Source organism: Sorex araneus, chromosome 5, assembly GCF_027595985.1.
Source record: "Sorex araneus isolate mSorAra2 chromosome 5, mSorAra2.pri, whole genome shotgun sequence".
NCBI lineage: Eukaryota > Metazoa > Chordata > Mammalia > Eulipotyphla > Soricidae > Sorex > Sorex araneus.
The window spans coordinates 56,469,250-56,482,200 of record NC_073306.1 but is presented as its reverse complement, the minus strand read 5'-3'; the positions used below and the strand labels follow the sequence as shown (position 1 = coordinate 56,482,200).

Sequence of the window (12,951 nt, the reverse complement as noted above, 5' to 3'; positions counted from 1 at the left end):
GCCCAGCACGCAGCCGCCCCTGGAGGTGTACGTGTGCCGGTGAGTGTGGGGGCCCTGGGGCTGCCTTGAGCCCGGCCTGGTGAGTGCTGGGGGTGCCCTGAGTCCATGTGGGTGACTGTGGGGGGCCCTGGGGGGCCCTGAGCACGCCCTGGTCAGTCTGGGGGTGCTGGGTATACTCTGAGCCCGCATCCCCATGCGTCTGGGGCTTCTCCGAGTCCATCCGGAGTTGGCGGCACTGAGCCCGTATTTCAGCAAGTCCGGGGTGCTGAGTCCACGCACCAGTGAGTCTGGGGTGCGGGCTCACTCTGAGCCCACGTCCCGATGGGCCTGGCTCTGACCCACGCCCTCTCCCGGGCTTGCCGCAGGGTAAGGAACAACACATCTTTTGTGGATGCCGTGGGGGAGCTGGCCAGGAGGGCCGGCTGCAAGCTGACCATCTGCCCGCAGGCGGAGAACCGCAATGACCGCTGGATCCAGGTACGGGCTGGCAGGTGGCTGGGCGGCTCCTCTCTGGAGCCCGCCCCAAGGCTGGACTGTCCCCACAGGGGAAGCTGCTGGGGAAATCCAGGGGGGTGGGCGCGATCGTCCCCCCTGCCCCCCCCCCGGGCAGGGGCCCTGCTCTCTCGTCAGTCTGCACCTAGAGCTCACCCTGCTGCTCTGGAACTCTCTGGAGACCCGGGTGCACGTGGTGGCTGGGTCGGACTCGCAATGACCAGCATGTGTGTGCACTCACACTTCGAGAACGTGTGGCCGGAGGCGGTCAGCGGCCACCCCGATCACTCGCCGTGAACACAGGCTGGGAGTTAGGGACCCAGGCCCACGTGGGGGCCAGGCAGAAAGGCCAGGCAGAAAGGTGGCAGGGCGAGTCTGGATGGGGGCTCTCGGTGGGAGACACTGTGGACCCCCGAGGGTAAAGTGGGGACACTTTAGGTGGTCACAGGTGAGGGAGGAGGCCGCTGGGCCTAGCAGGTAACGTCCAGGCTGGTCTCGGGAGCCTGCACTGCCCGGGGTGCCTCACACGAGGGTTCCCCGGCCCCAGACCTCCACAGCACCGGGGCTGAGGAACCTGCTATGGGGGGAGGGGCTGTCGATGGTCTGAGGCCCTCCGTGGGACTGGTGGATGCCCCAGGGCGTGTGCACTGCCCCCTCGCCCTCCGCCACCTGGGGGGTTCTGAGCTCAGCACACGGACACAGGGCGGTTTCCACCTTTTCCCGAGTGCTCCCCGGGATGGTGTGAGCATCCCCGAGTCTTCTCCACTCCCGCCCAGCTCGTCTGCACATCCCACCCACATGGAGGGGCTGGGAAAGGTGTCAGCTGGGGGGATGGTGGTCGCGGCGGAGGCCCAGGGTGAGGGGAGAGAAGGACATTTCCTGCTCTCCTGGGTCAGGACTGTCACCCCATGACAAGCACACGGGGACTAGGAGAGCCAGAGTGCCCAGAGAAGGGGTTTGGGCAGCAGCTGTCGGCTCAAACTAGGAACTTGTTCAGTTGGAGCAAGACAGGCTGGGCTTAGCTGTGTGGCCTTGGACAAACAGCTAGCCCTCTCTGTTCCTCAGTTTCCTCCTCTGTGACGGGGTAAGAGTATTCCCTCTGCTTGGGTGTGCCCTGAGGATGAACAGGGCTATGTGCGGGCAGAGGTGGGTAGAGCCAGCCACAAACAGCTTCTCGGTGGGTCTCTGTGCTCATGCTTCGCTTAGTGCGAGAATGTGGGGAGGTGATTTTGGCATTGTGGACCAGTGAGGTGCCCAGCTGTGGGTGGTGGGACCCTGTGCCTACCTCAGGTTTCTGGGGTGCTTGGTTGGCCGACATCTCACACACCGCTCACCCGTGCGGGGCTGTCTCAGCCTGACCAGAGGGCTCAGAGGGGCCACGGAGCTGGGCATGTCTGTGAGTCCGAGGAGGAGGCAGACGCCCTCCGCCCTGAATCCACAATCCTCGTGATTGTGGTGGAGACCAGTCTCCCCCCAAGTTCCCCAGCCTCTCACAGGGTCCCTCCGCCCTGGCTCAGCTCAGGGACGCCCACAAGCTCATATCTCCATGCTTGACCATTCCCGACCTGTCTTGTGGTGTGATCATTGGCTAAGGGCCCCAGCTTCGAGCCCCAGCCCCTCCGAGGGCAGCTCAGCACAGAGACTGGGGGAGCTCCCGGAAGTGCTCAGGGCCCCACGGCCAGGACAGCCGCTGCCTCTGCTTCCTGCTAGTCGTCTCCTCCTTGTATGCTTTGGTTCGGGGCCACACCTGGTGGCGCTCAGGGCTTACTCCTGGCTCTGTGCTCAGGAATCACTCCTGGTGGGCGTGGGGGACCATCTGGGGTGTCGAGGATCAAACCCAGGCTGGCCACGTGCAAGGCAAGCGCCCCGCTGTCCTGCCGCTCTCACCCGTGTGTCTCGTGTGCAGGACGAGATGGAGCTGGGCTACGTGCAGGCGCCGCACAAGACCTTCCCGGTGGTCTTTGACTCCCCCCGGAACGGAGAGCTGCACAATTTCCCCTACAAGAGGATTCTGGTGAGTGTCTGGGGACACCTCCGCCAGAACCAGGGGGCAGCCCCCTAGGTCACCCTGTGCTCTCCAGGGCTGGGAGCAGAGGGGCAGGAAAACCACAGGAACTGCCCCATGGAGTCTGGGTTCAGCCACACCATGAGGGACTTCCCACGTGAGCGTGGATTCTCAGTTTAAGTCTGTGATGCACACTTAGGCGTGTTGGTGGCTTATCTGAAATGCACTTTTCACGGGCTTTTTTAACTGCTGATTCTGGCAGTCCCACATGAAGAAAATGGTCAGGTAGCTCTGAAGGACACAGGACATAGGCTTTAGGGCTGTGGATGGGGCTTGGGAACAGGCACTTGTCTTACATGCAGAAGACCCTGGATATGATCCCTGAGGAGAAAGAAAGGAGAAAAGAAAGAAAGAAAGAAAGAAAGAAAGAAAGAAAGAAAGAAAGAAAGAAAGAAAGAAAGAAAGAAAGAAAGAAAGAAAGAAAGAAAGAAAGAAAGAAAGAAAGAAAGAAAGAGAGAAAGAGATAAAGAATGAAAGAAAGAAGGAAGGAAGGAAAGAAAGAAAAGGAAAGAAAGAAGAAAGGAAAGAAAGAAAAGGAAAGAAAGAAAGGAAGAAAGAGAAAAAGAGGGAAAGAAGGAAGGAAAGGAAGAGAGAAAGAAAGAGAAAGAGGGAAATGAAGAGAGAAAGAGAGGAAGGAGGAAGGAAGGAAGAAAGGAAGGAAGGAAAGAAGGAAGGAGGAAGGAAGAAAGGAAGGAAGGAAAGAAGGAAGGACGGAAGGAGGGAAGGGAGGGAGGGAGGGAGGGAGGGAGGGAGGGAGGGAGGGAGGGAGGGAGAAGGAACATAAGCATCAGAGTTAAACAGTCTAACGACCGTGGCTCCTGCGGTGTCGCCTTGGACAAGTCACTCTCCCAGCCCTGGCCAGGCTTCTCAGGGCCTTCAGAGCTGGAGGTACAATCCTGTGATTGTCGGCAATAAAATGAAAGAGAAAGTCTCAGTAAAGACCCCTGATGAAGTCGGGGGGCTTCCTTGGGGCCCTATCGAATAGGTCTCCCCTACCCCCGCTCCCCTCAGATCCCAGGCGGTGGGGGTGCTCCTCCACCCCATGGAGTGCTCCATTCTCCTTCCCAGAGCAGACAGGCAGGCGGAGGGGGTCTCTCGCCAGCGGGAGGTGGGCGGAGTGTGGCGCAGGCCATACTAGAACAGTCTAATACCCTCCCTGACAGGAGAGTGGGTGGGAAACCCCCAGAGGTGGGAGGGGGGCTGGGGCCTTGGGCTCCGTGTGCCCTGGGGAGAGGGGGCCAACCAGGCTCCTCCTGCTGTCTCCCTGGGGTGGGGGCGCCCCGCTCTAGCAGGGCAGCGGGACCAGAGGAGCCCGTGGTTCCCACCCTGTGAGACACTGGCGAGGGCAGATCCCCAGTGAGAGAAGGGGTGCGACACCTCCCGACGCTCAGCGCCCATGGGCCCGACTCTTCCCTGTGGGTCCTGCCACCCACCGGACTCCGTTTCCCCTCCCAGGGGCCAGACTTCGGCTACGTGACCCGGGAACCACAAGACAGATCCGTGAGCGGCCTGGACTCCTTCGGGAACCTGGAGGTCAGCCCCCCCGTGGTGGCCAACGGGAAGGAGTACCCCTTGGGGAGGATCCTCATCGGAGGCAACCTGCCGGGGTGAGAGAGGGGAGACCGGCTGGGGGTCCCACGGGAGAGGCAGGGGAGGCGAGGGGGTGGGGCGCTGGCTGAGGGAGGGGTCATGGCAATCCTCAGAGAGAACCAGAAAGGAGTTGAGGAGTTGGATGGGGAAGCAGGAAGGGGGGGGTGGGGGGTGGGGGGCGGGAGCTTGCACTCACAAGACCACTGAGTCAGAAGGAACCAAGTGAGCAGAGACCCCAGAGATTGCTTGGTCCAACCCTTTCGTCTTATTAGTGGGCCTTGAGAAGGCGAACAGCCTGACAAAGGTCACGCACGTGCCAAAGTTATGGCTAGACTTAGGGCTTCGGAGTCAGAAGGCAAATAGATAATATTGCTGTGGATACAGAAATAAAAACCTTCCATCTCTTCAGGCTGGGGAGAAATTGCATCGAAGGCAAGGTTTGTCCATCCTACGATGTGAATGACTAATATTTGCTCTTTTCTGAGAAGGAAGATGTAGGGCATGAAAAGTGAGATGGAAGCAGAGAAAGAGAGGGGGGGGGATGGAAGGGAGAGAGGGAGAGATGGCAATGGAAAGAGAGAGAGGGAAAGTGGGAGAGAAAGAGAGAGGGAGGGAGAAACAGTAAGGAAGAGGAAGGGAGAGAGGAAGAGAGAGGGAGAGAGAAAGAGGGAAAGACAGAGGGCAAGGGAGAGAGAGTGAGGGCGAGGGAGAGAGAGTGAGGGTGAGGGAGGGAGAGAGGGGAGGGAGAGGGTCTTTCACCACGTGACATGGGCTACTGACGGGGAAGGAAAGGAATCCCATGGATATAGTTACTGGCTGCAGAATAGACCAAGATCTAGGGCTGCCCAAAGCCAACAAAGCAGTTAAACAAACATGATCAGATACCAGCTGGACAGAGAAATCTGGGCTGGGAGCTCCGTGCCCTCACCCACAGAATCCCCAGCAGGCGGAAGGCAGGGTCCTGCCCCCAACTCACCTCTGCAGAAGGCTAACGGGCTCAGACCCCCCAGGGTAGCTTGTCTGCCTCATCCCCACTGATGTGCAGGAAGGGAGGACGCGGCAGATGTAAGTGGGCTCCTGGAGAAGTGCCCGGAAGTAGGGCTGGAGCTAGTCTTGGGGAGTGCGAGCTGGGGGACCTGAGCTGTGAGGGCAGGTCTGAGGGTGTGCCCAGTGGCCACTGACACTGCAGGACTAACTTGTCCTGCACCAGCGGTACGGGGCTCGCCGCTTGAGTCAAGTTAAGAGCATATATACTGGGGCCCAAGAGATAGCATGGCAGGTGGGGCACTGGCCTTGCTTGCAACTGACCCAGGTTTGATCCTTGGCACTCCTGAGCCCCACCAGGAGTGATGCTGAGCACTGCCAGGTGTGGGCCTCAATTTTTTTTTAAAAAGATACATATATTTATATATATATACACATATATAGAGAGATATAGCTATATATGCACATATCTACATGCATAGATATAGATAGATACATTTTCAAGGCTTAAATCTTGAACTCTTTGTCATCCATGCCTGCATCAATAGTTTAACGTGAGACATTTATATAATTTTGCCCCTTGGGGCCCAGGTCGGCTGGCCGCAGGGTCACGCAGGTGGTACGGAACTTCCTCCACGCACAGGGGGTGCAGCCGCCCGTGGAACTCTTCGTGGACTGGCTCTCTGTGGGCCACGTGGACGAGTTCCTGAGCTTTGTCCCTGCCCCCGACAGGCAGGTAAGGACCTGGGGCAGGCGAGTCACTAGCTTGCAGGGAGGGGGGGAGGGGGTATCCCTGGAGGAGGAGGGGATGCGCTCCGGGGGGCGGGGGGGGGGCGGTGCAGAGGCACCGGGACTCAGCCGAGGCTGCTCTCTCCACACAGGGTTTCCGGATGCTCCTGGCCAGCCCCAGCTCCTGCTTCAAGCTCTTCCAGGAGAAGCAGAAATGGGGCCACGGCAGGGCCCTCCTGTTCCAAGGCGTTGTTGGTAGGTCCTGCTCCTCTCCAGCACCTTGCAGAAACATCCCCCAGGCCAGGACACGGTGTGGCTTGAGAGAGGGAATTTGAGCAGGGACTGTCCTCTCTAGTCCAGGAGCCCTTGTTCCTGTCCCTGCAAGCCAGCTTCTGCTGCCCAGGGCGGGGACAGGCCAGGCAGGGGCCTCCGGAGAGAAGGGTGGGCTTGGGGTAGGCATGGCGGAGCCTGCTGGTGGGTGGGAGACTGTCCCAGGGACCCCGAGCCCAGTGCTCTGGAAGTTTTGCTCTGTGTCCCGGTATCTTGAAAAGATTTGATCTTCCCATTTCATGCCCCCCCAAACCCCCTGCCATGTGTGTATGTAGTTTCTGGGTGCTGCCAGCCCCCCGGCCCCCTGGCGTGCCCTTCATCACAGCAGTCTCCAATCCAAATTGTATGTAGCGGGCAGAGGTGATGCCATCTTTATCTTTACCCAAATGTACCAGGCTGCAGTGGCCAGAGCCTACAGCTGTGGGCTTCCAAATGCCCGCCTGGGAGGGAAAGGGGAACTCACAGCAGCTACCGGGCACATCTGCTCGGGACAGCTGACACACTGGGCAGTGACCGTGGAGTCACGGGGGCCTCCACCAGCCGTCCACTGCGTGCCCGACCAGGCTCTGCGAATGTCAGGAGCGCAGTCAGTTACTAGCAACTTCGAATTCCCGAGAACGCTGACCCAGAGGCCTCAGAAGGAAACAAGCCCTGGGGGCTGGGACAGGACCCCCATTCCTGACTTCTGTGGGACCAGGAAGTGGTAGAGAACGCAGCTTCCGGCCCTGTGGGCTGGGGTTTGAGCCATCCCCCTTTCCCAGTTGTAAGAACTCTAAGCTATAAAAAAAAAGTCTTTCTCCCCACCCACCCACCCCAAGACCACTGAACTCAGTATTTACACAAGTGAAGGTTTAATGAAAAGCAGCGGGGGGCTTTTCATTAAAAGCCATTGGAAGTTAGCCATTGGCCCCTAACTTCCCCTTGCCTCCATGTCACCCACCAGGCAGGACAGAAAGCGGGGTCCAAAGGTGCCCTTCAGGTGATGGCCCAAATCCTCCCCGTCTCTGCCCTCCCCCCAACCACCAGCCAAAAGGAAAGAAATCAGGCAGGGGAGAGAGTTCAAGTGGGGAGCACTTCAAGAGGCCCTGAGTTTGATCCCGGCCCTGTAAGACAGGAAGGAAGAGGGATTGTAACCCAAAACTTCGGGGTGGGCTGGGGGTATGTTTCTAATGAAAGACACGTCCACTTCCTCTGGCCACAAAGAGAAGCCTGCGGCTCTGGGCCCTGTGGCAGCTGGCCCCTCCCACACCGTGCCTGGATTGCATGAGGCTCCCTGGGATCCTATATGGTCCTCTGAGCCCCACTAGGAGTGACCATAGAGCCAGGAATGGGCCCTGAGCACCGCCAGGTGTGGCCCAAGAAACCAAAAGAACAGACAAAAAAAAAAAAAAAAAAGAGGGGAAAGGAAAAAGCCAGGGAGTGGCTGGCTGCCACAGAGAAAACTCAGCCTCAGCCTGGCGGCTTCCTGGGGCACGTGTCTCCCTGCTGCCTCATCTCACCCCTCTCCACATCTGCCACCCTTACAGAGGGGGCGGGGAGAGAAAAGAATGGGTGGGAAAGTGGCCACACTGCAAAGCTTGTCTGATCCTGCTTCCCGGGCCTGGCCTGTCTCTGCTCTCTGCCCACAGGCAGTGCTCGGGTTAACACCGTCTCCATCAACCAGATCCTCGCCAACAAAAACCTCATCAGCTACAATAAGTTTGTTCAGGTACCTGGGCCGGGGCTCTGAGCGGGGATGGCCAGGGCTGGGGTCAGACACGAGATGCGAGGCTCAGACTCCCGGGCCATGGAAGCCCAAGCCGGAAGTGACAGAGGGGGCCGCTAAACCCCCAAGAGAAAGTAGAGAGTGGGGGGCGTGCAGGGAAGACAAGCGCTGCAGGCAGAGGGAGACAGCCCAGTCCCAGCCCGGAGGGGCGGAGGGGCCCCGAGGGGGTGAGGGGAAGTCTGGAGTCCAAACCGTAATGGAGGTCCTTGGGGGGGGGTGGAGACCACTCAAGGCCTGTGGGGACTCGCTAGGACCCTGGCTGTGGTTCTCACTCAGAACTTACGCTTTTGGGGGAGCCTGAGGTAGCCCCACCTGTCAGGCAGAGCTCTGGGCACCCCAGCCCCTTCCCTGTGGTTCCCACCAACCAGCCCCGACAGTGCAGTGCTCAGGCCGGGTGCTGTGCTGCTGGCCACCCCACAATGCTCAGGGGACCATGGGGTGCAGGGATTGGACCAAGGGCTCGCTCATGCATCTCCCGGCCCTCGGACTCGGGCTTTGAAACATTCTCTCTGCTGCTGTGTTGAGACTCTGGAGGTGGAGTGGCGACAGGGGTGTTCAGTGGGCACTTTAAAGCGGGCCCACAGGGGCAGATTGAACCAAGCGGACAGTGACAGAGCCCCCAGCAGGATTTGAGGAAATCAAGAAAGGTCCATGGACTGTTCCCAGGCCTGGACGAGGGACGCCAGCATCCCCGGCAGCCTGGAGGGATGAGGGAGGGAAGTGTGTGGGGACACCGGAGCTGAGACCTTCCCGGCCAGCCCAGGGTCACCCGGCAGCCAAGGAGCTGGAGGAACAAGTGCCCCCACTAAACTTTCCCACCAGCACCCCACTTCCTGCCACATGTCCACTGACTCAACCCCGAGTCCCTGGGATCAGAGGAGGAGGCATCTGCAGAACAAACCTACCCAGCCCGGGCACCTGCAGGGAGCCAGGGCTGAGCTGGGCTTGACGCGCCGGCATTTTGCTGGGGTCCATGCGGGTGTACAAACACCAGGCAGGGGAGGAGATGCTGGGAGCAGGCAGGAAGGCTGCGTGCGTGGGGCACCCTAGCCCACTCTCCTCCACACTGGGTGAGGCAGGGGCAGCAAACTCGGAGTTTGCCTGCTCCGTGCAGACTCCACGGCGGAATCTGAAGCCTGGGTCGGGGGCCACAGGGGGTCTCTGCCTCCCAGGAAGGCGCCTTCATTTCCTGACCACACCCCGCCCTGGGATTCAGTGGATTTCAGAGCCCGAGCCCTGAGTCGGTTCGTCTTCTGGTCAGGCCAGGAGCGAGAGGACACGCACTCAGCCAGCCTGGGTGCGAGCAGGGGAGGTGTCTGGAGTCAGACTGGGCGAGGACCTGAGAAGCTGGAAGCTGGAAAGGTGCGGGGGATTGAGAGTGAGCTCCAAGCCCTGCAACTGAAATTTATTCTCGAGCTGCCCTCTTCTCATAAAGAAAGAACTACTCAGTGCCCCCCAGGTCTACCTTGAGTGAACAAACAGAATGCACCCCCTAACTGTACCCGTGGCTACGGCTGCCCCCCTGGGGGGCTCCAGTGCCCCCTGCGGGGGAGGCATCACCCACTTTGAGAAGACTTCTCTAGAGGAAGGAAGGATGGGACAGAAGGAACGTTCCCGAGCATGCTTCTTTGGAAGGATGGGGCAGGCAGCGTGGCTCAGGGTCATCTGGATGGAGAGGCAGAGGCCAGCTTGGGTGGGGAGCTGCTGTCTAGCGCGTGTGCATCCTGCCTCTCTTTCATGGGACCTGGCCCCGGGGGTCTCCCCAAGACACCCTGCCGAGGTTGCCCCCAACCTGCCTCTCTGCCGCCCAGAGCTGCATCGACTGGAACCGGGAGGTGCTGAAGCGGGAGCTGGGCCTGACGGAGAGGGACATCATCGACATCCCCCAGCTCTTCAAGACCGAGAGGAGAAAGGCCATGGCCTTCTTCCCTGACCTGGTGAGCCCCCCGGCCCCCGGCGTTGGCTCTGCGAGTCATCAAAGGAGGCTGCAGCCCCAGCTCCCCGGTGCGGCCAGAGGCTTGGTGGTGTCCCTGTTTGGGACTGTGCAGCCTGGCGCGGGTGGCAGGGAGACTCAGAGGCTCCCCAGCACCCAGCATAAGGGTTTCCGGTTGATTGACCATCAGGGCCACTCCGGAGTATTTATTGACCGAGTCCCCCAGGGGCCACCAGGGAAGGAGCCTGCCCTCTCCTCCTAGGACCCCCCTCCAGCTCTTGGTGGCATAAACAAAGAATTGCGTGAGGTCCACCTTCACGAGCTTAGCTGTCGTGGTGGACCGCAGCCAGCAGCTCTTCACCCTCCCCTACAACATTTGAGGTTCCCAGTGGGAGACCCCCAGCTGGATAAGGCCGTTCTCGGCTCCCAATTAAGATCCAGTCTGGTGTGCCAGAAACGCTCTTTTTAGGCCCCGTGGAAGGAAGGGCCACTGGCACGCCTGGAGCTTGGACCTGAGCCTCCAGCCCCTCCCCCACCCATCTCCCAGGAAGTCGGCTTATCTCTCACCAGAGCCTAACTGGGAGGCTACACCCCCCTCATTGCTTCATACACACACACCCCACCCCACCCCACCCCACTCCACCGCCCCGTTGCCTTCTTCTTTCTGGCCAGCTGTTGGCCCTGCTGGGTTTCCCCACCTGCCACGCCTTCTCCCTGCGCTTCCGGCCTCCTTAAGGAGGAAGCCTCACCAGACAGAACACAAGTGCCCGCTGGGGGTTCACGCGCAGGCCCAGGCCCCTGCAGTGTGCAGGACACAGAACCAGCCAGCCCACCTTCCTCCCAAGCCGGGGAGGTAGCCTCAGGACCCCGTAAGAGCAGAGGGCTGGTGCTGCCCGGCTGGCACCTCTCTCTTCACTGTCCCTACAGCTCTTTCCCAGGCTGCAGAAAAGCCCCGCCCCCGCACCCCTCCTTCCCCCCAGCCCCAGGCCAGCCAGGGAGGCTGTAGCAGGGGCGGGAGGTACCACCTCTGACGCTGCCCCGCCCCCCGCAGGTGAACATGCTGGTGCTGGGCCAGCACCTGGGCATCCCCAAGCCCTTCGGACCCGTCATCAACGGCCGCTGCTGCCTGGAGGAGAAGGTGCGGGCCCTGCTGGAGCCGCTGGGCCTGCACTGCACCTTCATCGACGACTTCACCCCGTACCACATGCTGCACGGGGAGGTGCACTGCGGCACCAACGTGCGCCGGCAGCCCCTCCCCTTCAAGTGGTGGCACATGGAGCCCTGAGCCCTCCCTCCCTCCCTCCTTCCCTCCCTCCCTCCCTCCTCGGCCCTGCGGAGGAACATCCGTCCCGGTGATGGACTCAGAGATGGGCCCCGCAATGAGTTTTGAGAGAGCCCCAGTCGCCGACGGAATCCTGAAGCCTTTCCCCTGTGGACGTCCACACCACTCCCCTGCCCCTCTCGGTTCTCAGACTGGACTCCACTTGGCCTCCCAGAGAGGACCTGACCACTGGGGGCCTTTCACGTGGCTCAACATCACCCACGGAGATGCCCCGCCCAAACAGCCCCTCTTCACCCCGCTCACTTGAGTTGGAGTCACACTGGGACCTAGAAGCTTCTGAGCAGCTCATCTGACACCTCTGCCTATGTGCCCTGGTGACGGAAGGAGCCACCATTAAGCTTTGGCTTCATGGTCTCTTGCTCCGAGGGAGACAGCCCTAAAGGTCAGCACAGGAGCAAGGCTGGGGGGGACATTAAGATCTTGGCAATGGCAGTAATGGATTGGCCATGCTCCCTGCCAGATGTGGAATTCTGACCCTCTCTCTTCCTCTCTCCACCCATTTCCACACACACCTCTAGATGGGCGTTTGAACAAAAGATCATTGTTGCTTAGGCCCTGCACATGCCATTCAGAAATTTGTCTTTGTTCCACACCCTCCCCCAACCTCTGGGATTTCCTGGAGATAAAAGTATCGAAGGGTCAGTGTGATAGAACATGTGGTAGGGCACTTGCCTTGCACGTGGCAGACCCGGGTTCAATCCCAGGCATCCCATATGGTCCCCTGAGCACCACCAGGAGTAACCCTTGAGCATCACCAGGCATGACCCAAAAAGAAAGAGCGAGGGAGAGAGAGAGAGAGAAGAAAAGAAAGTATCGGGAATCTTGGAGTTTAGGAAGCTGTGTGGGAAGAATGGATGGTGCCCTTCCTAAGGCACAGAGGGTGTCCCAGCTCCTGGGCTTCTGGAACAATCAGTCCCAGACCGACACTCCACTTAATGTTTCTTCAGTCTGCTCTGCCTCTGGAGACAGGACTGAGGTGGGCGGGATCCACTGTTGTCATTCACCACCGCCGAGCAATGATGAGAAAGAACCGCAGTGGAGTTGGGGAGGGGGCGGGAACTTCTCCAGAAGTGTGTTCTGATTGGTCCTCGCTGTGTTTCCATCTCTGCCTAATAAAGATCCGGAGACACCAGTGGTTGAAGTCTCACTTGGGTGCTTCTTTGGTCTCCCAGCAGGACAGGGAGAACAGGGGAGGGACCAGGGAGGCCTCAGCTCAGGTGGTGAAGTACAAGCCTAGTAAGTGCAAGGCCCGGAGTTTGATTCCCGGCACCGTGTGGATCCTGAGCACTTCATGCATCCCCAAGCAGCATGGGATGTTGTTTTGGTAGCCCCTGACACCTCCAAGGATGGCCTTGGTAGGCCCCTGAGCAGCAGGAGACCGGGCTCTGCTGGGAGTGACCCCAGGTGTCTGAGCACTGCTGGACGTGGACTCTAAAAATATAAGGCTTTTTGTTGAGGAATTTGGGGCTGATCACCCCAGATTTTAGTGGGATGTGCAGGTTGATCTGTCTTGGCCACGGGACAAGTTAGGCCGGTCACAGCTCACTGCCATGCTGTGGACAGTCGGGTGCAAGCTCCAGGGCCAAAGCCAGGCTGCAGGACCAAGTGGGTGAGGCGGGCTGAGGGTGTGGGCGTGAGTGTGGCAACAGGGAGGCCAGTGTGTGGAGCACGGGGCGCTGGCTGCGTGCCCTCCAGCACACTCCCCTGCCCTGAGGAGGCCG

At 59.9% G+C, this 12,951-nt stretch overlaps 1 protein-coding gene across 1 annotated transcript in view; it reads left to right on the top strand.

Annotated features, from left to right (window-relative positions):
• The window catches only part of PADI3 (peptidyl arginine deiminase 3), a 21,165-nt gene extending 9,553 nt beyond the window's left edge, over nucleotides 1-11,612 (top strand). The window contains 9 exon segments of the mRNA XM_055139874.1: nucleotides 1-39; nucleotides 366-477; nucleotides 2,399-2,506; nucleotides 4,013-4,164; nucleotides 5,723-5,867; nucleotides 6,013-6,115; nucleotides 7,819-7,898; nucleotides 9,767-9,892; nucleotides 10,940-11,612. The exon segment at nucleotides 1-39 is cut by the window's left edge and continues 65 nt beyond it. Coding sequence (XP_054995849.1) covers nucleotides 1-39; nucleotides 366-477; nucleotides 2,399-2,506; nucleotides 4,013-4,164; nucleotides 5,723-5,867; nucleotides 6,013-6,115; nucleotides 7,819-7,898; nucleotides 9,767-9,892; nucleotides 10,940-11,173 — 1,099 coding nt within the window. The 3' untranslated portion in view covers nucleotides 11,174-11,612.
• Nucleotides 11,613-12,951: the final 1,339 nt, after the last annotated feature.